The sequence below is a fragment of the Capricornis sumatraensis genome, chromosome 7 (genome assembly GCF_032405125.1).
Source record: "Capricornis sumatraensis isolate serow.1 chromosome 7, serow.2, whole genome shotgun sequence".
In the NCBI taxonomy this organism is placed as follows: Eukaryota; Metazoa; Chordata; class Mammalia; order Artiodactyla; family Bovidae; genus Capricornis; species Capricornis sumatraensis.
Window position 1 is genome coordinate 60369415 of NC_091075.1, and position 26519 is coordinate 60395933.

At 40.3% G+C, this 26519-nt stretch overlaps 1 protein-coding gene across 1 annotated transcript in view; it reads left to right on the forward strand.

Annotated features, from left to right (window-relative positions):
• Window positions 1–18354, forward strand: part of KLF3 (KLF transcription factor 3) — a 34874-nt gene extending 16520 nt beyond the window's left edge. The window contains exons 3-6 of the mRNA XM_068975013.1: window positions 4782–5268; window positions 6143–6293; window positions 11611–11771; window positions 14401–18354. Of these exons, the coding sequence (XP_068831114.1) occupies window positions 4782–5268; window positions 6143–6293; window positions 11611–11771; window positions 14401–14582 (981 nt within the window). The 3' untranslated portion in view covers window positions 14583–18354. The remainder of the gene's footprint in view (window positions 1–4781; window positions 5269–6142; window positions 6294–11610; window positions 11772–14400) is intronic.
• The last annotated feature ends 8165 nt before the right edge of the window (window positions 18355–26519 follow it).

The following is a 26519-nucleotide window of genomic DNA, read 5'->3' on the forward strand; positions in this document are numbered from 1 at the left end:
GCCTTTGACCTAAAAGGTTGAGGTCTTTGTTTATTCAGGTCAGTGTTCTAAACATGAAGCAGTAACATGTAAGGTTGGTTTTTGCTTCAATTCCACATATGAATAAAAATATTTTACTCTGATTTACTCCCCTCTCTCACCCCTTTTCCCTAAAAGATAAGAAGAGTAAAAATAATCTGCCTAGTTGGTATTTTGCTATAATTTAGAGAAAGTGAGGAAATGTCATTTTTCTCTTACTGAAGTATAAACCTTCATACTGTTCACTAAACCTTGTGCCTTGAGGCAGACTAGACTTTGGATTGTCGATCCTATTAAGATTTGCAAGAAAGGGGAGCAGAGTACCACCACCACCCCCATTCTGTGCTGTAGATCTCTGCTACTTACTGTCAATGTGTTGCTGGCAAAGCCATCAGAAGCTCCCTGAGTCTCCAATTTTTTTTCTTATTTATAAAATTGGAGATACTTATATGTAAAACATGAAATGGCAGGTGTATATAAAATGAACATGTAAAGGAGTTGTTTTTACCAGTACTGCCAAAGAGGTTGAAAACTAGAATTTAATTCAGGAAATGAGAAAATAAAATTTTTTAAAGTATCCCTTCATATTCTTCTGTTCCTAAAGGAAGATTACTTCTGAAGAAAGTGTATTTTTTTCTTTAATGAAAATTATCATCTAACAGACTCCTTACAGATTAAGAAGTACTTAAAATCGGTAGTCCCTCTGCCGTGTTCTAACAGAAACTTTTCATGACTTTTCTGAGCCTGGTAGAAAGAGAGCTTTCTACTTTTGTTTGCACAGAGGGGCATGACATTTGCTGTTTCCAAAGAGCTTGTTTATAAATGCACCGCGCCTTCCTGCACTTGGAACTCCACCCTTGGTATGAAGATTCCTTTGACTTGCCATCGCCCTGTCACGGACGGTCGCATTTTTTTTTTCATATTAATGAATAGTGAAACAGAGACTCACCCACGTTTCATGTAGTCACTCCATCCACTTAAACCATCTTGTAATGGAAAACTTCACCAAAACTATTTCCAATAAAATGAGAAACTATTAATTCTCACTTTCATAGGAAGTGATAGCATTGGAAAATTATCTAAACCCTGTGCCTTTTTCCTCATCATACTTAAAAAAAAATTTTTTTTTTGTTTTTGAGAATCAAAAAATCATTATGCTGAGCCTGGTCAGTGGTAAAAACTTGCTCAGAGAGCGTGTTGATTCACACCATCCATTCACCCAGTGTTCTCTGAGCACTTGGGCTGGACCATCATCTCCCACTCCACTGACACTTAAATAACCCACGACAAGTAAGTAACCCATGGCACGGAGGTGTGAACACTTGAATGCATGTTACCACAGAGGGAAAGAACCCTTCTTAATAGCAGACCTTTTGGCAAAGTAACCCCCTTGCTGCCCTTAGTGGGAGTCAGGAATGGAGGAAACCTCTGCTTGAGCCGGTAGGGCCATGGATACCCAGCAGGGGCCAGAGGACCTCTTTCTGCTTCATCACTATTTGCAGCTGATGTGGATTTTGCTGGTGCAGGCACACTTATTTGCATTGCTTCATTAGAACACAGGAATGCTCTGGAACAGAGAGGAAGCAACTATTACCAGTGTGTATCCACCCAAGGCACACACCCCAGGCAAGCCCTGTGTCAGTCCTTATGCTGCGGAGAACCAGACTGTTGCAAGCTGATTGCAGTGGCTTATGTGCTCCACCCAAATGATTAAAGTGAACATGCCTCATAGAAGGTTCTGGTAAACATTGCTGTGAAGTTTGCTAGTGAGACAGTTTGAAGAACCACATTTCTTCACCCTCAGGCGAAGCAGTCAGACCAGAAATAGTTAACACTGGACTCAGTTGTGTACCCCTGCACACAAAACAGCGCCCCTGCTTTTAGCCCTGGAGCCCTCCAAAGACCACATGTCCAGGGGACAGGAGGCATTCACGGGAGGGAAGACTCTCAGCAAAACTGTGCAAATGTGCATAATTTATAAAATTCAGCTCTGTGTGGCTGTTTCTTTATGGCTTGAGAAACCTGAGACTGTTATTAAATTTGCAAATCCCCCAGGTTCTAAATTCCTGCTTTCCTTAAACTCACCCCACAGATAGAAAAATCCAGCAATGACAGCAAGAAAAGTTTGTCCTCTTCTTGCTTCCTGTGTAGTGGCCAATAACTTGGTATTAAAATCTAGGTCATAGGGGTGTCTTTGAAAACTAGGGCTGAAAATAAGGGAGAAGCTACATTTCTGTGAGTAGAAACAATGAACACTGCCTCCCATTTCCTGGAGTTTTTGTTTCTTGTACCAGAACTTTTGCCCTTTAGAAAATTATATCAAGCTGGCTAAACTTTAGAACTAGGAGAAATCTTTTTTCCTCCTGTAGTTAATTACTTCCTGAAGCCCTCATTGTACATAATGTGTAATTTCTGTTCACAAACCTTGTGCCTCTTGCTTTTGCCTATTTTAATATTTCAATTTAAATCTATTGCATATTAATATTACTGTATATTTTGAGCCTCTCACCTTGTGTTGCACCTATGTGTGTCTTATTCTAAAGAAAGGTAGAAATAGTCTTCATTTGATCTTCGATACATAATTCAAAACTATTTTTAAAAACAATTTGTTTTGTGTTCCCCGATTTTATATCCTCATATCCTTGTTTTTAAGCAGTATTATTAGTGAAAATTCTCCCTCCCCACCTTTAAATTGCATTTAAATAATTTACCGAATGTTAGTAATAAAAATTAGTGCTTTTATGCTATATCTCATCATTTAGAGCCCTGCTAGTCCAAGGCCAATCTTTGGCACCTTGAGTCATTCCCCAGTAACTCAGAATCTGCGTTTTAACAAGATTCCCAGGTGAATCTGTGTGCTTAGTAAAGTCTGAAGAATACCTGATAACATCAAAGCCCACTGAAGTAAACACCTGTCGTATACAGCAGGAAGAAAAGACTCCGGGACCCCAGTGTGTGTTAAGTTCATCTCATAGGCGTCTCATTGAGTCCAATTCTAATCTTAACGTCATAGCCTCCTAGAAGATGAGTATCCAGTACCTCCTTGACAGGTTTTGACACATCCTCATGACACTTGCATGTCTGTCTAATATTTATATAGTAATTTTTCTTGCCTTCTTTTATAGAACTGCTTTTGAACATAATAAAGTTATTTTGAAAGTGCAGGAATGGGATTTTAAAGCAGCACGGATGAGTTGGATGCATAGCCAGGTGGAGATTCACCCGATGAGGTCCAGAGAAGAAAGGGTGTGATCTCAGTACTAATCCCAGTCAAAACCACTGCTGTCTCACAGTTATTAATAACTCATATTACTGGCCACTGAAGGGGCCAGGGAGGTTCAGAAATTAATAGTGCATTTAAGCGGTTTAATTATAAGCTCCCATTAGTGGGTCTTCTCAGTTGCATTGTGAGCTAGTGTTGCTTCAGAATCACAAATGCATTGAATTTTAGAGCCGGGAGAGAGGCACAGTATGTTATTTTTCACCCTTACTATAAAGCATTCAAATATAAGTAATCCTCTGCAGGCAGACTTGACATGTTACCACTGAAAACATGTTCCCCTAAAATGCATGCAAGTAAAGGGTTTATGTTGAGTTTAATTTTTTTTTAGGCATTCTACAGCAGACTTTAAATTTTTCTTAAGGAATAGAAGTAACTGTAATGAATTCCATGGCCAAGGACAGTACCCATAGTGTGCAGTTACAGTTGATTTAGATTTCAACCTGGTAAATGAGCGTTACATTATCTTGATATTGTAAGAAAGGAATGTATTTGAAGACAAATTAAGTCAGATACGAACAGATCTTAGATTTGGGAGGGGACTAATTATCTCACCTCCAGTATCTTGTTAGGTTGTCCCCCATTCTCTTGATGAGGGAGTAGCAAGGTGGAAAGGAGAGAAGGCAAAGCCTCAGCTTGTATGCAAGTCCCTTCCAACATCACGTGTCCTTATTTAAGTCCTTATTTGCTCTTTCTTATAGTTATGTGTCATCCTCAGATTTGGAAATTAAGTCATCTTCTGCAGTGTCTCAAATTGTAAATAAATCGTTGAATAAGTCAGGGCCAAGGACATAATCACCTTTGTGTGGGTGGCCTTCTGTATATAAGTAAGTGTGTGAGGTGACTAGCCATTCTGAGTTGCATGATACTGAGGCATTTCCTCAGATGTCGGACATTTAGCACTAAAGCCAGGATTCGTGGTCACCTTAGCATGGATTGGTCAGTGGCTGGAGAGCATCCCAAGGCACTACCACGTGGCTCTGTTTGTCCACATTATCCACAAGCATATGGGAAATGTTCTGTGTCTTTATGCTCAGGTGGAGCACACTAAAGCCAAGGAGGGTATTTCCTGCCAATTAAGAAACCCCATCAGAAAAGCAATAAGGTTCCTCGGCTTGGCTGGTTCTTGGTGAATCCCAACTCCCAATGATAAGGCCCATAAGCCTTTTATAACCTGTTTTAGAATTTTTCCAGGCGTCATCATCAATCTTAACATTGGATATGGCCATCACTGTAGAATTAAACTTGAGATTTTTTTGTCTGTGACATAGTTACCATGTTAACTTTAGTGCCTACATTTATTAGATCAACTCTTTCATGGTATTTGTGTGTGTGTGTGTGTGTGTGTGTCAAGCATATATCTAAATCCAAATCATTTATGAAAGTCCACGTAACTGAATGTGCCTTGTTGTGTATTTTCATCTTATTTCGTGTTTCAAGCAAACACACCTGTCCATTGACACGTTTCTGTCTTTTCTAATAGTCATACCCGTCTAATTACATGGAGTCAATGAAGCCCAACAAGTACGGCGTCATCTACTCCACGCCATTGTCGGATAAGTTCTTCCAGACGCCGGAAGGCCTGTCTCACGGGATGCAGATGGAGCCGGTGGACCTCACAGTCAACAAGCGGAGCTCGCCGCCCTCCGCCGGGAACTCTCCGTCCGCCCTGAAGTTCCAGCCCTCGCATAGGCGAGCCTCGCCTGGGCTGAGCCTGCCCTCCTCCAGCCCGCCCGGGAAGAAGTACTCGCCGCCACCGCCCGGTGTGCAGCCCTTCAGCGTGCCGCTGTCCATGCCACCGGTGATGGCCGCAGCCCTGTCCCGCCACGGCATCCGGAGCCCGGGCATTCTGCCCGTCATCCAGCCCGTCGTCGTGCAGCCTGTCCCCTTCATGTACACCAGCCACCTCCAGCAGCCGCTCATGGTCTCCTTGTCAGAGGAGATGGAAAATTCCAGTAGTAGCATGCAAGGTACCTTTCTGTTCTGCAACTCATCCACACTGCTACCGCCCCCGCCATTAATCCGGACTTGTAGGTCTTCACTACCAGGGAGTCTGATTAAGGGAGCAGAGGAAGCAAGGGGCCAAGAGCTGCTGTACTCTGAAAAGGAAATATTCGACTGAGAGGCTGCCTAAGGCATTTCCTTTTTCTAAGTGTTGATCCTGGAAGAGCTCCCAAGAATCAGGCTGTCTTGTTTAATGCCATGAAACGATTAGTTTCACTATGTACTTGTCAACTTCGGGATAACAAGAATCTTGACTTTACATTTTGCTTTATTGAATGCCAGCATGGTTCTAGGTACAAAAGGCTCCTAAGAAATATTTTTAGTCCAGGGCTCCCCAGCCTCCAGGATCTAATGCCTGATGATCTGAGGTGGAGCTGACATAATAATAGAAATAAAGTACGTGATAAATGTAATGGGCTTGATTCACCCACGCCCCACACCCCACACCCCCCACCCCAGTCCATGGAAAAACTGTCTTCCACAAAACCAGTCCCTGGTGCCACAAAGATTGGAGATGGCTGCTTTAGACCATGTGATAGCTAATTGCTATTAAAAGCCAGCTTGTTTACTGATTGGTCAGAGGCAGCAGGTTGTTGTAAAAGGAGATAACCAAAAGTCATAAGGAAGAAATCCCCTGGGGGCTATGTCTTAAAAGTCCAACTTCCTACGTAGTGTTTGCTAACAAAGTAAGAATTTCACCCCCAGGTTCATTTCTGCTGTCATTTTGCCAAAGGTAGATACTCACACATCAGTGTGGTAGCTAGAAGCTGTGGGATAAGCTTTTAAAGGCTGACATTGGTCAAGTGTACATAGAGTAACTTTTCTATTTTTATTTTTTAGTACCTGTAATTGAATCATATGAGAAGCCTATATTGCAGAAAAAAATTAAAATAGAACCTGGGATCGAACCACAGAGGACAGATTATTATCCCGAAGAAATGTCACCCCCTTTAATGAACTCAGTGTCCCCCCCGCAAGCATTGTTGCAAGAGTAAGTATACTGAGGTCTGCCCGGCAGTTGCATAGCAGCGTGCATCTCAGAACTGGAATGGAAGCACGAGCTTCCGGCGAGGGATGTGGTGTGGATTGCTAGGACTGCCTGGTCGTTTGGGGCAGCCCCTGGGCCAGATGGAATCTCTCCAGAATCAATGTGCTCTGTTAAACTCCTTGTGTCACTTTTCAGTAAATCGGTCACCCTACATTTTGCCACTTTACCCCTTAAATCATTTTTATCCTGTTTTTTTCTGTCCTTCCAGACTATGTGTATATAGTTCTCCCATCATCTTTATCCCAATGTGGATTGGATCTGGTGTTCTAGATATCCCACTTAAGGTTGGATCCTGAAAACTCTTTATGGGATCACTCATCGTCCTTCCTGTTGTCAGTTCTCATAAAGCACACTGTTTCTGTGATGGGATATGGCTTTGATCAAAATTTTCAGGCCAACCACAAAGCCCAGGAAAGATTCTCCAAAACCCAGTCCGATGGCAACAGAAAGTTGACGATGTTGCTCAGAGAAGTCTCCAGTCTTTTTCATTGTGTGTGCCCTAGAATGTTTGGTCTGCTTTAGAAATGCCATCCAGTAGAAAATTTACACTGTATCCATCAATATCCAGGCACCTGAACAGTGGTTTAACTTGCTGTCATGTAAGGGTGTCACGCACAGGCTAAATAACATCATTATTGTGGTTTGCACTATGCTTGACTTCTCCCAAGGTTTACACTGGGGGCTGAGCTTGCAGTAGGTACAGACATCGTCTTTGGGCCCAACATCTTTGATCCCAGCTCTACTCTCCACCATGTGTGTGACCTTGGCCTAGCCACTTAGTCTTTTGCCCCTGTTCTCTCTTTATTTACATTATTGGTTATAATTATTTTTTCTTATGTTATAGTCCTTTCAACATTGGGTTTAAGGACCAGCTGCCTAGTACAGAGGAAGTACAATAGTTAGTGTCTCCTCAGACTCCCTTCTATCACTTTCTTCCCATATCACTTTTTCTCCAGCTTTTCTGCCCCCCTTTCTACTTCATCTTTTGCATTCCTCTCTCCCTTTCATAACAAGTTCTGTAACAGAATATTAATTCTCTGGTTTTAGAACAGCTATTTTCTGGAACTTCAAATAAATTCTGATTGTATCTACATTCAATCCAAGTAGGTGCATTCATAATAGCTCATGGGTTAATTATCATTTGAACCAACTCAGTTTTTTTTTTTTTGGAGGGGGGGAGAGTTCATCCACTCCCTGATACATGAGAAGAAGAAAATGAATCTCCTGCCCCAGCTGCACCTTTAGGGAAACTATCTGATGGTCTTTTCATTGTTACCCTTCACAATTGCATAGCACTTCTTTCCCACAAAATTTAAAAAAAAAGGAACTTTTCCAAGTGTTTTCAAAGGAGTTATTTCATTCTCCCCAAACAAGCATGTGGGAGTCAGAGCAAATAGAGAACTGATGAGCCAAGACGTGGTGAGTCTCTTGTAATCACACCATTAACAGCAGCAGAGGGGACCTGGGCTGATCTCCTTCCAGCTGTGTGCTCTTCCTGCCATGTTTAGATCATATCTAGCCGGTTGCATCTGCTTCTGTACTGAAGTGACAGGAAAAACAGACCAACCAAAATGGGCAGCTTCCCTGGTGGCTCAGTGGTAAAGAATCCACCTGCAATATAAGAGACATGGGTTGGATCCCTGGGTTAGGAAGATCCCCTGGAGGAGGAAATAGCAACCCACTCCTCTTGCCTGAAAATCCCCTGGTGGGCTACAATTTATGGGGTCACAAAGAGTCAGACACAATTTAGTGATTAAACAACAACAAACCAAAATGGACACAGCTGAATTGCCTCTTTTTTAGAATGACGTATGTCTCTGCAAGGTAACGGGTAACATGGCTTGGCACTTGTAATTGTTCATGAACAGATGATAAAAAGATGCTCTAAAGCCAGCTACTCACAAAGGGAGGGGGCCATTGACTATACGGGGTTATTCCAAAGTATAGGTTATTATGAATTTACAATGTAACACATTTCAGAAGAATATTGGAATATGCCTTCAAATATTCTTGCTCCGAATGCTGCTGAAAGCATCTCTTTTTTAAAGTAATGTTCTTTTGATGATCTCAAGTTAAATGGCTTTTAATGATTAATGGGTAATGTGCTTCTTCTAATGCTGATCTAAGAATGCATTTTGCCTCTCAGAAAATTGAACAGAGTAGCCACAACTGGAACATGTACTCTTCAAGTAATTCTCTCACAGATGTGATTAAGTAATGTCTTGGAGTGTGCCCAGTAGCAGCCCACATAGGAAACCAGCTAGCCAGGAAAGAATCACTGGAAACCAAATGCCTGGTACCATTTCAATGAGGCAGCACCAATATTTGCCTTAGGAAGCCATTTCTTTTCAGGGGAGGACTACAGCTTTGAAATCCATTTTGCTTAATCATAAAGTTGTAGCTTTAGAATTATTCATAAAGTCACTCAGATTCCTTTTGTTATTTATTTACATGTATGAAAGTGTATTTAGAACAAAATCTTGAAGATCAGATTTCCCCATTGAGTTGTGTACATGAAATTGTAGCAAACTTCACAGGGATGAGCTTGGACTTCCCCGATGGTCCAGTGGTTAAGAACCTGCCTGCCAATGCAGGGGACACAGGTTCGATCCCTGGTCCAGGAAGATTCCACATGCTTCATGGCAGCTAAGCCTGTGGGCCATAACTACTGAGCCCACAAACCCTAGAGCCCAGGTTCCACAATAAGAAAAGCCACCTCAGTGAGAAAGCTCTTGTACCACACCTAGAGAGCAACCCTCATTCTGTGACTGGAGAAAGCCTGTGAAGACCCAGTGCAGCCATGAATAAACAGTGGGAAAATAAAACAGAGGGATCAGCTTAATTCAAAACAATGACCAGGTCTCTGGTATTTACTAGGTATTCTAACTTCTTACTTATAAAGATATCAAAACAACCTCCTTAAAAATAAGCCATGAAGAGAGCAAGGATGAATGAAATCCCAAGATCCTGAGCCTCAACCTGTACCAATGTCTGGCCCTTTCAAGATGGACTGCTGACCCCTCTCAAGAGTATTACTGCCCTCCGATGCTGCCAGCATCTCTGGACCCTGGAGTAGAGATTTATGGTCTGGTGTTAGGACATCCCCCCAAAAATTCCTCAAGACTAGACAACTGTAAAGACGAAGTTTACAAGTGGATTTCTGAACCTTGAAATATCAACAGCTACTGTTGAGCAGATTTTTCATCTGGACCAAGTGTTAAGTGCTTTGTGTGCGTCACTCACAGCAGCCTTCTGAGATCCTATTAATATACCCATTTTACAGAGAGAGTGTAACTACCTTGCCAGGGGTCTACCATCAGTGGTAGAGCTGGGATTTAGAGCTGAAGTTCACAGCCTTTTAGGGTACTTTTTTTGAGGCTGACATTTTCACAAAGTGCGTAACTGAAGCAGTGATCATAATTACTACCCAGAAACTATTAGATTCCCAACCTTTAAAATCTAATAACTGGGAGAGACTTCTGAACTCATCTGGGATTCTCTCCCAGTGTCCCAGAAGCACATAAGATACATTTAACTGTTCATATTTTTCCTTCAGCACTTTATTTCCGAAAGTTCTCTTTAAGATGAAAAATTTCAGTCAGTGACATTAAAGTTGAAATTTTAAAGTAAACTGATAAACTTTTTTTATTGAAGGATCTTAATAGTGGACTTTTATTTAAAAAAAAAAACACTGTCCATAAATCTCTTCACTTATCTATTTTCTCCGTTACTTATACATTTATATAACTGAAGTCCTTGTTCCCTACCCCACACCCACCCTCCACTAGTTGATGCTCACTTTTCCATGTATCTAAACTGGCTAAACTTCATTCTTCGGTGTCGTCCCTCTAAGCATCAGGGTAGGAATGTAAAGTGATACTCAAAACTGACAGTTTAAAAAAAAAATAGAAGAAAATACAGTTTTCTTTGCTAATAATTGAGAAATAAGTAAGGTCACTCAATAAAATGAACCTTTTTATTCTCTTCCTAGTCACTTCTTTGGGTGCCTGAAAAAGTTGTTGATAAGATATGTATTTATTAACATATTTTTACCAAGATAAATGAGTTTTATTTCAGGAACTAAGTCTTTATTTTCCTTTCCACCAGTCTTTCCTCCATACCCCACCCCCCCCACCTGTGTTCTTGTATAACATTTTAAGAAATTTAGATTCACATTTAAAAGGAAAAGAAGTCTTTTGTCCCAGTTAGAGACCAACTACATAAGCTTGTAATGTATCAAGTAATTAGTCATTAGGGAAGCGAATGGACAGATTAGAACTTGTTAATTACTTACATCAATCAGCAGGAGAAGCTTGAGAAAACTACAGATTTTTCCTGGCTCTTCCTCATCTGCCATTTCTCTCCACCAGCTTCCTTTCTGAAAAAGAGGAAGTTCATAGTAATGATGTTTAACAGGATTTTATTTCGACTTCTCCCCCATCCCGGAAAGATATGAAGGCACAGGAAAAGGCGGGTGTGGGAGAGGAGCCAGGAAGGTGCGGAGGATGGCAGGCATCTGCTGAGGGCCCTGGAACTGCACCTGGGTCCTGGGAGAGGTGCTCCCTTGCCTGACCACTAGCCCTGCCTCAAGTTATCTCCCAAGGAGGGATAATAGCGACAGTAAAGGTCTGAATTTGTTAAGACAGCATGCCAACGTTTTTTTTTTTTTGAAGAGCAAAATCAAATGTAAGCCTCTTTAAGAGACTCAGACTAAATGCCAATTACGTAGAGGATAAAATATAGATACATCCTACGGTGTGGTTGCCTGAGACTTAGGAGTTTGACCTCTTATGTTTTCCCTGAAAGAACAGTAAATGGAAACCAGAGTGGCATGTGAGAAAACATAGTACAGTGTTTAGCCTCCAACCACAAAATTCTGCAAAGCAAATTTCTGTTGAGGGAAAGACTCTGCCAGCACTTCGCACCTCCCTCTAGCATAGCACCTAACCCTTCTTACTGTCGTTACTTATCTACATGTCTGTCTCCCCCTAGAGTGTGAGCTCCTCCAGGGCAGGAACCCTGTTTTTATTCATCTTTGTGTCCCGGTGCCAAGCACAGTGCCTGGCTCATGGTAGGTGCTCACTCCATGTTTGTTGAATGAATATAGCAGTGCTTCTTGGGTTGATCAGCTAATTTCTTTCTGTTTATTTTGTTGGGTTTTTTGTTTGTTTGTTTCTGCCCAGTGTTGTTGATGCTTTTGGTAGCCTGAAGACAAGGATCTTGCACCTCACCATTTTGCATTTGACATTGGCTTTCCTAGGAATCACCCTTCAGTCATCGTGCAGCCCGGGAAGAGACCTTTACCTGTGGAATCTCCAGACACGCAAAGGAAGCGGAGGATACACAGATGTGATTATGACGGATGCAACAAAGTGTACACTAAAAGCTCTCACTTGAAAGCACACAGAAGAACACATACAGGTATTAAGAGACTCGCTTCGTTTAGAATGGAGTGTTAAATGTTCTGTCTTTGAGAGATTACTACAGGGAAATTTTTTCAGGCATCTTGAAAGTTACCATAGTCAGCTACAGCTGTCCCTTGTCAGTTGTGAAGAATGAAGTTTCTGATGATGATTTGTTTTTATTATAGAACATAGTCAGGGTTTATCTGCATAACAAGGTCTCACAACCACTTGCAGTTCTGTGGTCTGTAGTAAGAGGGAGAGAAGGGCACGACAACTCCACTGGGAGCAGAGGGGAAAGTACCCTTAACCATGGGCCTGTTATCTAAGATGTGGCCTTCGTGTAGGCTGTCATTTAATAAATGTTGTACATTAAAGAATAGTTCTTCATGCAGAACAAGTTAATGCAGCAATTAATGGAAGTGGAAGTCATTGAAGGGAGGAAAAGTAAAGAAATATTGGAAATTATCATCTTCTAAAAGGGAGGGAGCTTGTATGCCATTGCCTTCCATATTTGTTCTAGGGTATTTTCCAGCTTGCCAGGTGTTGAATGTAGAGCAGGCAAGGCAGATCTTATAAAAATTGTTAAATAGGTGAAGAAAACATAAGTTGTCCCCTGGGCTCATGAACAAAACATCTTAAGGAATTCGTACAAAACTATTTTAAACAAACCTGATTAATTGCAGTTGGTAGTGGTGATTAATGTTTATGGGAGGCCTCATCTGACATGACCTAAAGTCTTTGATGTGAAATTCTAGCATAAAAGTCATCTGCATTTCTGTACATTTCCTTAACACAGAATGTAGGGGTTTTGGAGACTTCTGAGTCATTTTTGTTAGGAATATTTACAAAGAGAACAACCTGGGATTCGAAAGAGGACAGGAACTGAAGTGTCTGGCAGAGTGGAAGTGAAGTTTTTTAGTACATCCTGCAGAGGAGGCAGAGGAATCCATCCTGCACACAAATGTCCTTTGGTTTCTTCACAGTGTTACTGTGGAGAGAGCTGAGGGCAACAACCTTGCGGTTAGGGGATCACCCAATGGGCAGTGCCAAGCAGATTCGGGAATGCCTCCCCAGGGGCATGAATGGGACCTGAGAGGTAGATGTTATCACATGCCAACATAAGATTAAAAAGACATTGGGTATTCGGATAACAATTTAGATGTAGGAAAAATTACCTCTTACATGTATATTCTGTGCAATAAAGTAGGTAGTATAAATTCTGAATATGTCATTGAAATACCAAGGAATGGCAGTCCTTTAAGGTTTCTGGAAAACTGATGAAATAGTAAATGGAAATGAATCTGTGATGCCCATTACCCATTATTACTAGTTTAAACAGGTAAAATTGCCATTAGCTGCCTTTTTATTAGTAAAGACCTTCATACTGACCGTCGTTGTGACTTCCCCACAAGTAAGTAACTGAAAGGAGCTCAGTTGTCTAACTCTTTGCGACCCCATGGACTGAATACTGAATTCTCCAGGCCAGAATACTGGAGTGGGTAGCCGTTCCCTTCTCCAGGGGATCTTCTTGACCCAGGGATCAAACCCAGGTCTCCCACATTGCAGGCAGATTCTTTACCAGCTAAGCCTGTGACTCCCCAACAAGGGTCTTCTTTTTCTCACCTGTGAATTATCCTCGCCCAGGAGAGAGTTGCAGAAACCTGACATCCCTTGACAGGGTGGGGAGAAATTACTCTGTTTTCATTAAAGCATTATACTCAGGCATTGGTGTTGTTGTCTAATCAAAAAGCAAAATGTTGAAATCCCTGACAAATATTTCAGTTCATAGGGACTAAGGGACTTTACATTTTTAGAAAACTATTGAATAAGAAAATCCCACAGACTTTCAATTTGGGCTTCTCATTGAATGGATAATGCCTCGTGTAGCTAAGTTCCTAAGTAGGTTTACAGCTTGAAGATTAGCAAATACAGATCACTGTGTATTAAGAACAGGTTCGTCGCTAATATTAAGGGCAAACCCAAAATTATTTGGTAGTCCCTTAGAGTGGATTTCAGTGCCATAAATATGCTTTAAGAACTCTTAAAATCCACCCTTCCCATCTTGTGGGGAGCAGAAAGCCAATTACATATTAAGACAATTTCTTTTTCTTGTCTGTCTGCTAGTGGTTGATACGGCACTATTATTGAGGAACAAATGTATGATCATATCTTGGAAATAATGTTTGTCAAGAGCTATTTTTCTTTTTTATTTTATATTGGAGTATAGCCTGTTAACATGGGCTTCCCTGGTGGCTCAGATGGTGGAAGAATCTGTCTGCAATGCAGAAGACCCAAGTTCAATCCCTGGGTTGAGAAGATCCCCAGGAGAAGGGAGTGATTACCCACTCCAGTACTCTTTTACCTGGAGAATCCCAAGAACAGAGGAGCTTAGTGGGCTATGGTCCATGGGGTCACAAAGAGTCAGACACAACTGAGTGACTAAGCTCATAGCCTATTAACAGTGCTGTAATAGTTTGAGATGGTCAGCAAAGGTACTGAGCCTTACATATACACATATGCATCCTCCCCCCAAACTCCCTTCCCATTGTCAAGAGCTTTAGCGCAAAAATATTTGCTGTCTTTAATTGTTAATATCCTTTTGATATTAGAAAAAAAATAAGTTCCTTTCCCCCACCTCTCTGCAGGAGAAAAACCCTACAAATGTACGTGGGAAGGATGCACATGGAAATTTGCTCGGTCTGATGAACTCACAAGACATTTCCGAAAACACACTGGAATCAAACCTTTCCAGTGTCCAGACTGTGACCGCAGCTTCTCCCGCTCCGACCACCTTGCTCTGCACAGGAAGCGCCACATGCTCGTGTGAACACCTCCACCGCCCGCCTCAGTGGGGCCCCCCACCCTCCAGCTCTCTCTCTATCCTCCTTCCCATCAGCTAACTCATTTTTTACATGTACATTTTAATTTCGATTCAGCTGGTCTGAATCTGAATTTATATCATTCAAACTTCCATGTGGTCAGTAGTAAATATCCTCTAATCCTCCCTCTCCTTACCACGGGTCAGACCTAAAGAATGTGAACACTTTTTTTTTTTTTTTCCGGGGATGCTAAGCAAACCCTTCTTAGAGATACGTTTAATGTAATGAAAACAAGGGAACATGTAAACTAGCATAACCAGTTGTCGGTTTCTCCATGTATTCCTCAAGAGAACGTCAAAGTAAATGTATTACAAGTACAGTATCCAGCCTGCTAGTCCTTGCCAGAGACATCCAGACCTGTGTGCCCTGTGATCATGTTTGGTGCTCCACAGCAAGAAGAAGGGCATAAGCTTTCACAGATAGCTAGACGCGCAGCCGGCTGTCTGGCTAGTACAGTCAGCTCTTCCATTGTCCTTCACATATCTGGCTTGTCAACTTGGATTTGTCACTCATCTAAATGTACATCCTTTAACCTCCTTTGTGCCTGCAGCTACTTGGGAGGTCTTTGCCACCACTGGGAAGGGAGCCAGAGCTGCTGATTTAGGTGGGTGATGTCTGTCAGTTGAGGGGATGGATGCTCTATTTGCCTAGCATGGAATTGGAGCAAAGAGGCATGGAACAGAAGCAGAGCAGGGTGGGCAGAGGAGGAAGCCATCCATTCCTGCTGGGCAAGGGCTTTCTGGTGAGACTTCATCATTTTGTAGCTGGGCAGAGCATTCTCAGAGTTTCAGTCTCTATGCATGTTCAGCTGTGCAGAATCCTGTTGCAAAGCCAGATACAGTGGACTTTTCCATGCACCTGTCTCTATTTATACAATGTCCTTAATGTGGATTACCAAGCATTGATCATAGGAATGCCACAAAAATATCTGCCCAGAAATGGTTAAAAAAAAAAAAAAACCTTTTGGGTAAGGGTATGAATGGCCTTCTTTTACCCCACCTATTAGCTTTTTTGCAAACAGGAAAACTTTGAGTGGTAATTGTATTCCCCTATCCAATTAATCATGGAACCTTCATATGGAAACTTTTCTGTTTGAGCTGCAAAGTGCCTAATTGGCTGTCATCTGTGTTCAAAACACATATCATAAACAAGCGTCTGCTAATGCTTTAATAGATTCCTTTGATCTAAGACCTGAGTGACACTATTTGTAAATATAAATAGTTGTGAAGCACACATACCTTTCTTTGGGGGACAGATTTCTGAAAAATCTGGAAAACCACAGTTCAGGGATTCATAAATGTAGCTCAAATTCCCAGATGTTTACTGTCGGAGCTGGCAATCTCCTGTCATTATCAAATATCCTATCAGAAAAGAACAAACTGAAAATGACTCGTGTTTATGCTGAAGATTAATAGCACCGTTATTTTAGGGGAAGTTTTTCAAAAGCAGGCTTTTGAGCACCATAGTGTAAATGCCGATAAAAATAATCTACGCATAGAAATGCCATTGGTCCTAAATTTGAAGAAAGTGGGCGACGGTGGTCTAGTGTGGGTGCATGTAAGTAAATGCGCATTCATCCCTCAAGAAGGAGGAGCAGAGAGAAGAAAGGAATCCTGAAGATTCATCCCAGCCACAACTCAGGATCCAACACAACCGTAACTGGGAGGAATATACTGTTCAGTTGTTTTTAAAACATCAGTGCATGAGTGATTCTGGAGGCCTGTGATCGAGTGGGGAGCTTACTTTGACGGCGCCATGTTAATAAAAGTGAGTTGTAGGGACTGCGCACCTAAGAGATCCCGCTTATCAGCCCTCGGATCCAACTGAAAGGAGATATAGTTGAGAAATGCAGAGTAATTTGTTATGTGGCACTTGGTTTTTATTTTTATTTTTCTTAAGCACTGCAAAATTTGTTTAGAATATTAAACCATCCTTATGAGGCTTTTTTTTTTTTTTTTTTTTTTGCAACTATGACATGAATTGAGGGATTTCTTTAAAAATGGCTCTTGGAAAAGTAGGTATTGTCTATATTGTAGATGCTTAGTCACATTCATGCCAAAGTGTTTATAGCTTGAAATGGTTCTTCCACAACACACCGAAGAATGAAGTTGGAGTGCAAAGAACATTTTTTTTTTAATGAGCTAACCAGTTTGTGTGTGTTCTAACCCATCTTGAAGGTGGGAAAAGAGGCAAAAAAGGGTAGAAAATTGATCTTTGGATAATTAGCTTTGAGTCAAAGTCCAGCTGATAGAAAGCTTCATGGGTTCTCATGAAATTTAATTCGTGTTTGCTATAGCATATTTAAATCTTTTTTCAAAGAAGCAAGCAGGACCCTGCAAAGACTTATTCAAGCCGCTTAGATATGGTAACAAAGATACACTTCATAACAAGGATATACTTCAGCTCTGAAAACAAAGCAACCCAGGAAGCTTTGTTCTGTTCCCATGCTGCCCTATATACTTCAGTTACCAATTGGCTGTTAACCAAATTTTCCTTTTTTTATATATATTTGTATTTTAATATGATAGTTGAGAAATTTAGTATCTTAGTAATTTTTAGCTGTTATTGTGGAAGATCTCCAATACAAGATAAGGTACCCTTGAATGTGTGGTTTTAATGATATGCCATGTTACTATCAATGGTGATTTTAATTTTTAATATTTTAAATTAATGAGAATGATTTGTAAACATGAAGTTGGTCTTGTATGAATTCTGTTGGTTATAGAATTTCTTTGATGATTATCCAAGTGTCATCCTGGGGCAGAAGTCAGAAAAATTAAATCTGCAACCATCATAATTTTAGAGTTCTAAAATGTGAACCTACATCATAAATGGGCATTAACATTCTAAATCACCTGGTTTGGAGAATGTGTTAGCGGCATAGCTATGTTCAACTAAGGAAATGGCTAAATACCAGAAGTTTCAAGAGCCTTGAAACAGATTTACAGGGGAACTCTATATGTATGTGTATATTTTATTAAACACCCATCTGCACTATCAGTGTTGCACTAATGTGGAATTTGAAAGACTATATTGCTGATACTGTATATCTGCACATCATTCCTGATTAGATTGTTTAAAAGACAATCTCAAAGGTCTAAGGTTTTAAAATAATTTGGTTGGTTTGAAAATACACAGTCATCTTGAAGGAATCACTGTCATGCATGAAGTTGTTCAGAGTGGTCTTTATTCTCTTCTTGGTCAAGGTTAACAATTTCTAAATGATTGCAAATTCACTTAAATAATACATTTACAAAGCCATTTTACATGCATTAAACGAGGGCTACAACAATACTATGTTTTACAAATACTAGCACTTTTTTTTTGCTGTTATGTACTTAGTCTTAGAGGGTCAAAATAATCTTTCTGCTTAGCATCTCTTAAACCATACCTGCAAATATAGCAGGATTATTACATTTACAGTACTTTAATACTTGTATAAACTATGCAGAAATTTTTAATAAAGTGTAATATATTTTATAAGCTAATAAGACTGAATGGGTAAAGGTTTTTAGCATGCATTAGTATACTTGCAAATACTGAAACATTTTGGTAATCTTTCTTACTAAAGATGTGAATGTTTAATGTTCCTTCTCTGTTTCTACTCTGTAGTCCAATGGGAATTCAGTAATGACATTTTGTCATGTCAAACTGTGAACATAAATTTGTACTGTACAGTCCTCATATACTATATACAGTATGCAATATATGTATTATATACTTGTTAATAAAACCATCAGAATATTAAATGTGATCATGTGATTACTATATATACAGTGATCACTAGGAGCAAAACTTACTAGCAAAGTAACATGAAAGAGACCCTTAGTTACAAATTTCAAAGTAAATCATCTTCTAATAGGCAGTCATTAATGGACGGAAAGAAAAGCAGATCTAACTGGGGGATACACTATATGAGTTAATTCAACCTTAAAGCTGTGTCCCTGGTCTTCTGATAAGAAATTTTCTAAGTACAAACCATAAACTTGTAGACAAACCAGTATGAACCTCACCTAGTGCATTCTTGGAATATTTTATTATGATGCTGCTGCTGCTGCAAAGTCGCCTTAGTCGTGTCTGACTCTGTGAGACCCCATAGATGGCAGCCCACCAGGCTCCTCTGTCCCAGGGATTCTCCAACCAAGAATACTGGAGTGGGTTGCCATTTCCTTCTCCCTATTATGACCCTGCCTACCTCCAAAAAGAATTTTAAGTTTCATGTGTGTAATAACTTTAAATAAAAGATCAAAATTCATAACTTGGACAGTGGGGAGTCAGGAATTATATCTGGATAAACGTGATTTCTTTAAGCCTTCAATAAGCCATGTCTGTGGACACTACTGTGTCCTTGGCATTTAGAGTTTCTAAGACAAAATGTCTGCCCTCTCAGAACCCCTAAGTGTAATTGAAGCTGGCTTTTTAGCCCTCTCAACAGCTTCCTTCAGCAGACTTCATCTTAGCATAACACAAAATAATGTCTGACTGGTGCTGGTCACAAGACGCAACTTCACAGGTTAGATGGGGAGAGGCTGAATTCAGCCTTCAAGTACTCTCCATCAGCGTTCTCCAGGTAACTTCTCTGCTTTTATGTTGTGATAGTTGATTGCAAGCTCTTAAAGTATTTTATGTGACTGTTGCATTCTAATGGGATGACACCTTGAATTAGTCCAAATGATTGGTTGCAGTCCTCCGCTACATATGACTGAGATGATACTACCTGCTGAGTTGAAAATGCGACCTAGTCATCTGAGGAAATCTGCCTGAGTGAGTGATCAGAATGATGACAAATACAGGTTTTATGAGAAACTCAATTCTTTGAGGAATGGTTGAACAAATTAAGATGTTCAGCACACACACACCAAATACACAACCATTGCCCAATATTTTATATGCTGTAAGGTTGAGGAAGAGATTAGGAGCCTTGCTGGGGACAAGTTATCAAGTCTAGTCTGCCTTCAAGGAAAGAAGTGGCTCTGTTAAGGGAAGGATGGGTTCAGATGGTAGTGAAAACACAGACTAGGTGCCTCAATGGGTAAAGAATCCGCCTGCAAAGATGCAGGAGACGTGGGTTCGATCCCTGGGTTGGGAAGATACCCTAGACAAGTAAATGACAACCCATTCCAGTATTCTTGCCTTGCACAGTATTCTCCCACAGAGGAGCCTGGCGGGCTACAGTCAAAGGATCTCAAAGAGTCAGACAAAACTAAAGCTGCTGAGCAGGTGCATAGGTGTCTGAGTTGAACGAACAGACCAGAGTGACCTGTGTGTGCACACAAAACAATAAATTGCTTTTCAAGGGTACATTTATTTTCTTGTTGTTCAGTGGCTCAGTCATGTCCGACTCTTTATGATCCAGGGACTGCTGCACATGAGGCTTCCCTGTCCTTCACTGTCTCCCGGAGTTTGCTCAAACGCATGTCCGTTGACTCAGTGATGCCATCCAACCATCTAATCCTCTGTCGCCCTCTTCTGCCCTCAGTCTTTCCCAGAATCAGCATCTTTTCCAATGAGTTGGCTCTTTGCATCAAGTGGCCAAACGTACTGGAGCTTCAACTTCAGCATCAGTCCATCTAATGAATATTCAGGGTTGATTTCCTTTAGGTTTGACATTATTTTAAGATAGATAAACTGAACCTGTTACCACTTCCTATTATCTGAGCCAATAACAGACCTGGTGGCTGGAATGAGACTGCATGTGCAGAGTGTGATCCCCAAGTTAAAATGATACATGCAGCAATTAGAATTCTTTTTAAGCTTATTCCTTTCTTGTGGGGAATAAGTTCTCACCAAATCTAGACATGCTTATTGCTTTGAGTTCTGTTTGTTCTGTTCTGGTTTTGCATTCCCTGTGGGTATCCTGAGTGATCTGGGTTATGGATAGAAGACAGAAACTGGATCTGCAGGTTCCTAGACTGTATCTCTCTTTCACACTGAACACATCCAGTGTTTCTTCCTTCTCAAGACTCAGTGTATTAGTCATGGTTCTCTGGAGAAACAGAAACAATAGGATATATAGAAATGTGAATGTAGATATATAAAGAGATTGCCAGTGTCGAATTGGAGGCTGAGAAAGTTCCATGATCTGCTATTTATAAGCTAGAGACCCAGGGAAACCAATGATTAATTCTAGTCCACAAGCCTCATAACCAGTGTAGTCAAAGGTGTAAATCCTAGTCTGGGGGCAGGAGAAGATCAGTGTCACAGCTCATGAAGACAGGAAGCAAAAGAAGCAAACTTCTTATACCTCTTAGTTTGCTACAAGCCCCCAGTTGGATGATGCCCACCTGAATTAGGGAGAAAATCTGCTTTACTGAGTGCACAGATTCAAATGCTAATCTCATTAAAAAAAACACCCTCACAGACACACCCAGAAACACTGTTTAATCCAAGCACTCTACAGCCCAGTCAGGAAAAGACCCTGATGCTGGGAAAGATTGAGGGCAGGAGGAAAAGTGGGCAACAGAGGATGAGATGGTTGGATAGTATCGACTCAGTGCACGTGAGTTTGAGCAAACTCTGAGAGATAGTGAAGGACAGGGAAGCCTGGCATGCTGCAGTCCATGGGGCTGCAAAGAGTTAGACGTGACTGAGCAACTGAACAACGACAGCTACAGCCCAGTCAAGGTGACATAAAATTGACTGTCACACTCAGGAACTTCATCAGCCCAAGGACTTGGCTTCTAAAGAACTCTGTGTGGTAGAGGAGGCCGTTGAAGACCTTTGAAGACCTTTTGCTAATATTTTCTTCCAGCTTGTGGCTTGTCTTTCCATTCTCTTAACAGTATCTTTTGAATAGTGATGTGTTTAGTACTGATGAAGCTTAGTTGATCAATTTTTTTCTTTTATGGATTATATTTTTTATGTCCTAAAAAACCTTTGCCTAACCCAAGATTACAAAGTCTTTTTTCTTATTTTTTCTTCTAGAGGTTTTATAGTTTCAGGTCTTACATTTAGGTCTGTGATCCATCTGGGATTAATTTATGTATATAATGTATGAGTCAAGATCAAAATTTTAATATACATGTCCAATTGTTCCAGCATTATTTTTTAAAGACCACTTTTTCATTAAATTGCCTTTGCATATTTGTCAAAAAGTCAATTAACTATATATATGCATGGGTCAATCTCTGGATTTTGTATTTCATTAATCTCTGTGTCCATCCTTTCACCAATTTCACACAATTTTTATTACAGTAGCTGAAACCAAGATCTTCTACATAAATCCATGGACATGAGTAAATGCAAAATGCAGAACGCTTCGAAGAACATACCCTTAACCCATGACACAGAGAAAGCCCTACTTATTTAAGTCCATAAGTCAAAATAACAAACACTACAGGCAAGAGTCAGCAGTCACTGCAAACAATACAATAGAAGAAAGTCAATATGGTGGAATTGTCGGAAAGAATATAAAATAAGTATATTCACAGACATAATGGGATTAATCAAAGCCCTGAGGAAGGAGCCTCTGGTGCAGGTCAGATATGAATAAATGCATTCCACTCTATTCCTCCTGCTAATTACAACCAAGAACTCTAGAGTGATACATAAAAGCGGTTGTAAGAAGACTCTAAAAGGTGATGAGAAGATGGCAAACCAGCTGGAGAACTTAGGACTTAGGGGACAATCCAGCAGTAAGTTTCTTGAGTAGTTTTTTATTTGTTTAATATCCTGTCATGTATCCTGGGACCTAGAGCAACCCATGACCTGGAACCACTATCAGGTACAAACCAAAAAAAAAAACAAAACAGAAAACAACTCTTAACAAAAGGCCAAGAGGATGACTACAGGATGGAACATTTTTTACTCTTAACAGACCTAATCCAGGCAAATACCATAAGTGGTGCAACACCCCCAGCCCCCCACCACCCCGTTGCCCACTGTCACCATCCCCACTCTGTACAAAATGAAGATCAAACAAAGAAGTGGCTCCCCTTCTCTTTCTGAGAGACAGTGGGGAGGAGTTCTGTCGATGCTCCCTGCTCTGCACTAAATAAACACACACAGAAGCAGCACTTATCCTCCCACCAAGGCTCTGGGGTATTGCCTGAGCCTTACCTGAGGCTCTGGGGTATTGCCCTGTTAACAGTATTCACCCAGCACTAAGCAGCAAAGAGGCAACCATCCCCTTCCCCTCCCAGCTAGAGAGTCAGGAAAGGATTATGGAAAAGAGTGAGTAAAAGAAAGACCTTTTAATCTAAGTCCCAGGCTCATCTCTGAGTGGCTCAAGCATTAAACTGACCAGAATCAGCACATCAAAAGCTTTGCAAACTGAACCACAGTGTGGAATACCACCCAGGTTTCAGACTGGCCTCTCAGTAGTACACTCTGGGGCAGACCAGAATAGTACTGCAAAAGTTTAAAAGTTAAATTAACATTCAAACCACAGCCCACAAAAGTGGGCCAGGATGTGTGTTCTAAATCTAAATGGGTTGACTGCTTGCTAAAATAGAAGATTTAAAGAGGAACAAGAGTCTTATAACATAATACACAGAATTTCTAAAATACATTCCAAAACTACTTGGTACCGTAAAAGCCAGGACACTGTCATCTTGTGTGAGAAAAGAAATCAACAGATACTAATGCCCAAAGATGAAAGTGTTGGAATTGTCTGATGAAGATTTTTAAGGAAGTTTCATCAAAATTCTCAAAAAAGCAATTATGAACATTCTGAAAACAAACAGAGCACTAGAAAATCTCAGCAAAGAAATAGAAGATATTTTTAAAAAATCAAATGAAAATTTAGAGCTGAGAAATACAATATCCAAAGTAAAAATATTCACTGGATAAGCTCAATTACAGAGATCACAGAGGATAGAGAAAATTTAACATATGCATGTCAGTCACTCAATCGTGTCTTTGCAACCCCTTGGACTAGCCCGCCAGGTTCCTCTGTCCATGGAATTCTCCAGGCAAGAATACAGAATGGGTTGCCATTCCCTTCTTCAAGGGATCTTCCCAACCCAGGGGTCAAACCCAGGTTTCTTTTTAGTGTAAAAGCTCCCCCAATTTTTTGCAAGACAGAAAGGAAAAAAAAAAAAGCAAACTCCAGATTCAAGTAGCTGATTAAATTTGAAAAAAACCGAAAGAAATCCCCACCCAGACACATCATAATCAAACTGTTGAAATGAAAGGGGAAAAACCAACAAAACAAAAAACCCAGGGTTAGACATAACATGGATAAGACATTATACAGAATTTTTATATTGGCGACTAGATAGATAATAAATACTAGAATTATAAATGGTTTTCCTGATGAAAACATTTAATAATAGTTCGTGTAATTTCTAAAAATTAAATGAAACTTCTCCACCTGCCCATCTGCCCAGTCCTGTTTCCCACACTCTCATGCAGGGCCCATTCTCTCTTAGAGGTTCTGTTCCCCCATTAAACCACCTACGTGCAAATCTCTGTCTTGGAGTGTATTTCCCAGGAGCCTAACCCAGCTATGTGCCATTGGCCTGGTGGCAGAAAGAAACATTGGCCCTCCGCCTCCACTTCCAGACGGTGATGTAGTGAGGCAAACAAATGGTGAGCTTGCTGGTAGATATCATTAAATGTGCTCCTGTCTTATACGCAACTTAATTTAAGTAGCTTTGGTTTTTTAGTATTTATTCATTTGTCTGCATCGGGTCTTAGTTTTGGCACACCAGATCTTCAACATAGAAGATCTTCAGGTGGGGTCTTTTGTTGTGGTGCTGAGACTCTAATTGTGGAGCGTAGGCTCAATAGTTGTGGCACCCAAGCTGTCTAGTTGAGACACATGTACTCTGGCGTGCGTGGGCTTCAGTTTTTGTGGCGTGCAGGCTTAGTTGCTCCTCAGCATGTGGAATCTCCACTCCCTCACCAGGAATTGAATCTGTATCCCCTGAATTGCGGGGAGGATTCTTAACCACTGGACCACCAGGGATGTTCTAGCTTTGATTTTTAATTTTAGATATTTAAATATTTGATGTCTTCATTTTGTATTCTTGTCCCAGATGCCACAAATATTTGGAGTAGGCCTACTCATCCCTCTTTCATTTATCTTATATTTTTTAGTTTCTATCCTAGAGGATCACCATTGGTTTTGTAAAAATGATCTTGTATCTGGAAAACAAGGTGAATTTTCTTATTAGTTCTATTCCTTTTCTGATGATACTACTGAATTTTTTTTTTAGTAAAGATAATTAGAACAACTTCAGTAATAACTATTAGTTTTCTCCTTCAATCTCCATAGCTCGTATGCTTTCCTCCTCTTACAATGTTGGCTAAATTTTGCAGTATCACGGTAGGTAATAGTGGCACCCTGTGGCATCCTATATATTGTTATCTTCAAGGAAATATATCAAAATGTGTTCAATAAGCATGATTTCTGTTGTAGGATTTTTAGTATACTTGCCTTATCTAGGCGCAGAGGCTCCTTTCTTCTTCTGGTTTTCTGAGCATTTTTTATGTAAATAGGTGTTAAACTTCAACAAATGTTCTTCCTTCATCTACTTAGATACCCTTATGGATTTTCTCCTTTAGATGATTAACATGGTAATTTACAGTGATAGATTTCTTTGATGTGAAACCATTCTTACATTTCTCATGTAAAGCCTGCTTATGCACAAGATATACAAATATGCATATTTTAATAAAATGTAAAATGTGTTTAAGATTTTATATCTGTGACAATAAGTGAAATGATCCTATAATTGCTTAAGGTTTCATTTACTTCCTAAACTGTGTAGAAATAAACAAAGACCAACCAGATGAGGATAGACAGGGTTATTATCCAGAGCTTGCTGAAGCAAGAGAGTCAGCCACCATCACTTGCATTTGGGAAAAGACTCAAACGCAGGCAGAAGAGGGGGAAAGCCTTAGTGAAAAAGATGAAAGGCTGAAGGTTTGCCCTGCTTGGAGGTCACTGACATGGGGAAGCTGTAGGAGGGCTAACTAGTGGGCCCTTCTGTGTGGTGGGTTAGGGGTACACCTTTGGCTTTCTCCTGTTGGTCCTAAATTAGAAATAGGGACAAAAATTAGAGAAGCTGTTAGTTATTAATTAAGTCCTGGCTATTCAGGGCTGATGATTGCAAAAGTTATTGTTGGTTTCCTGGACTGTTGGCTAGAGACAGTGGTCTAACTTTCTACAAGTCTGACTTGGAGACAGTCAGTTAGCTTCCTAGGCTGGTTACCGTAGATTATGGACTAGTTTCCTGGGCCAATTATTGCCTATTTGGGGTCAGAGTTCTATTTTTATATATGAGCTAGTCATCATCTGTTTGTATATTTAGACCCTTCACTGACTTTGGCAGCTTTCCCTCTTTTACAGTTTTCTGGAACAACTTATAGAAGATAGAGATTCTTGAAAGTTTGGGAAAATTCCTCTGAGAAACTACCCAGGCCAAATCCTGGACAGTGGAGGTCTTTGTTTTCAATAGTCATTAAATAACCAAATAATCAGTACGCTATTTAAATTATCTGTTCTTCCGCCAATTTTTGCCCTTCTTACTTTTCCAAAAACATATCTGCTTCATCTAAGTTATCATATTTACTTGAAACAGTTCATCATGGTAGCATTTCACAGTCATTTTCATCTCCACAACCCTACTTTTTATGTATTTCTGTCTTTTTTTTTCTTTCCTTGATCAACCTTGCCAGAAGTCTATCATTCCAATTTTTCAAACAGCCAAATATGTTTAGCTAATTAATCTTCTGGGGTGCTTGTGTTAATTTGGTTAGTACCTGATTCCATTAGTTTCTTTGTTACTTCCTTCCTTCTTGTTGGGTTTGCACTGTTGCCATTTTTTAACTTCTTGAGAAAATTGCCTAACATTTGTTTTCAACTTCCCTTGTTTGTTTATTTTTTTCAATGTATTGTTAAAGTTACGAATTTCTTTCTGTTTGCTTTAAATGGGTTC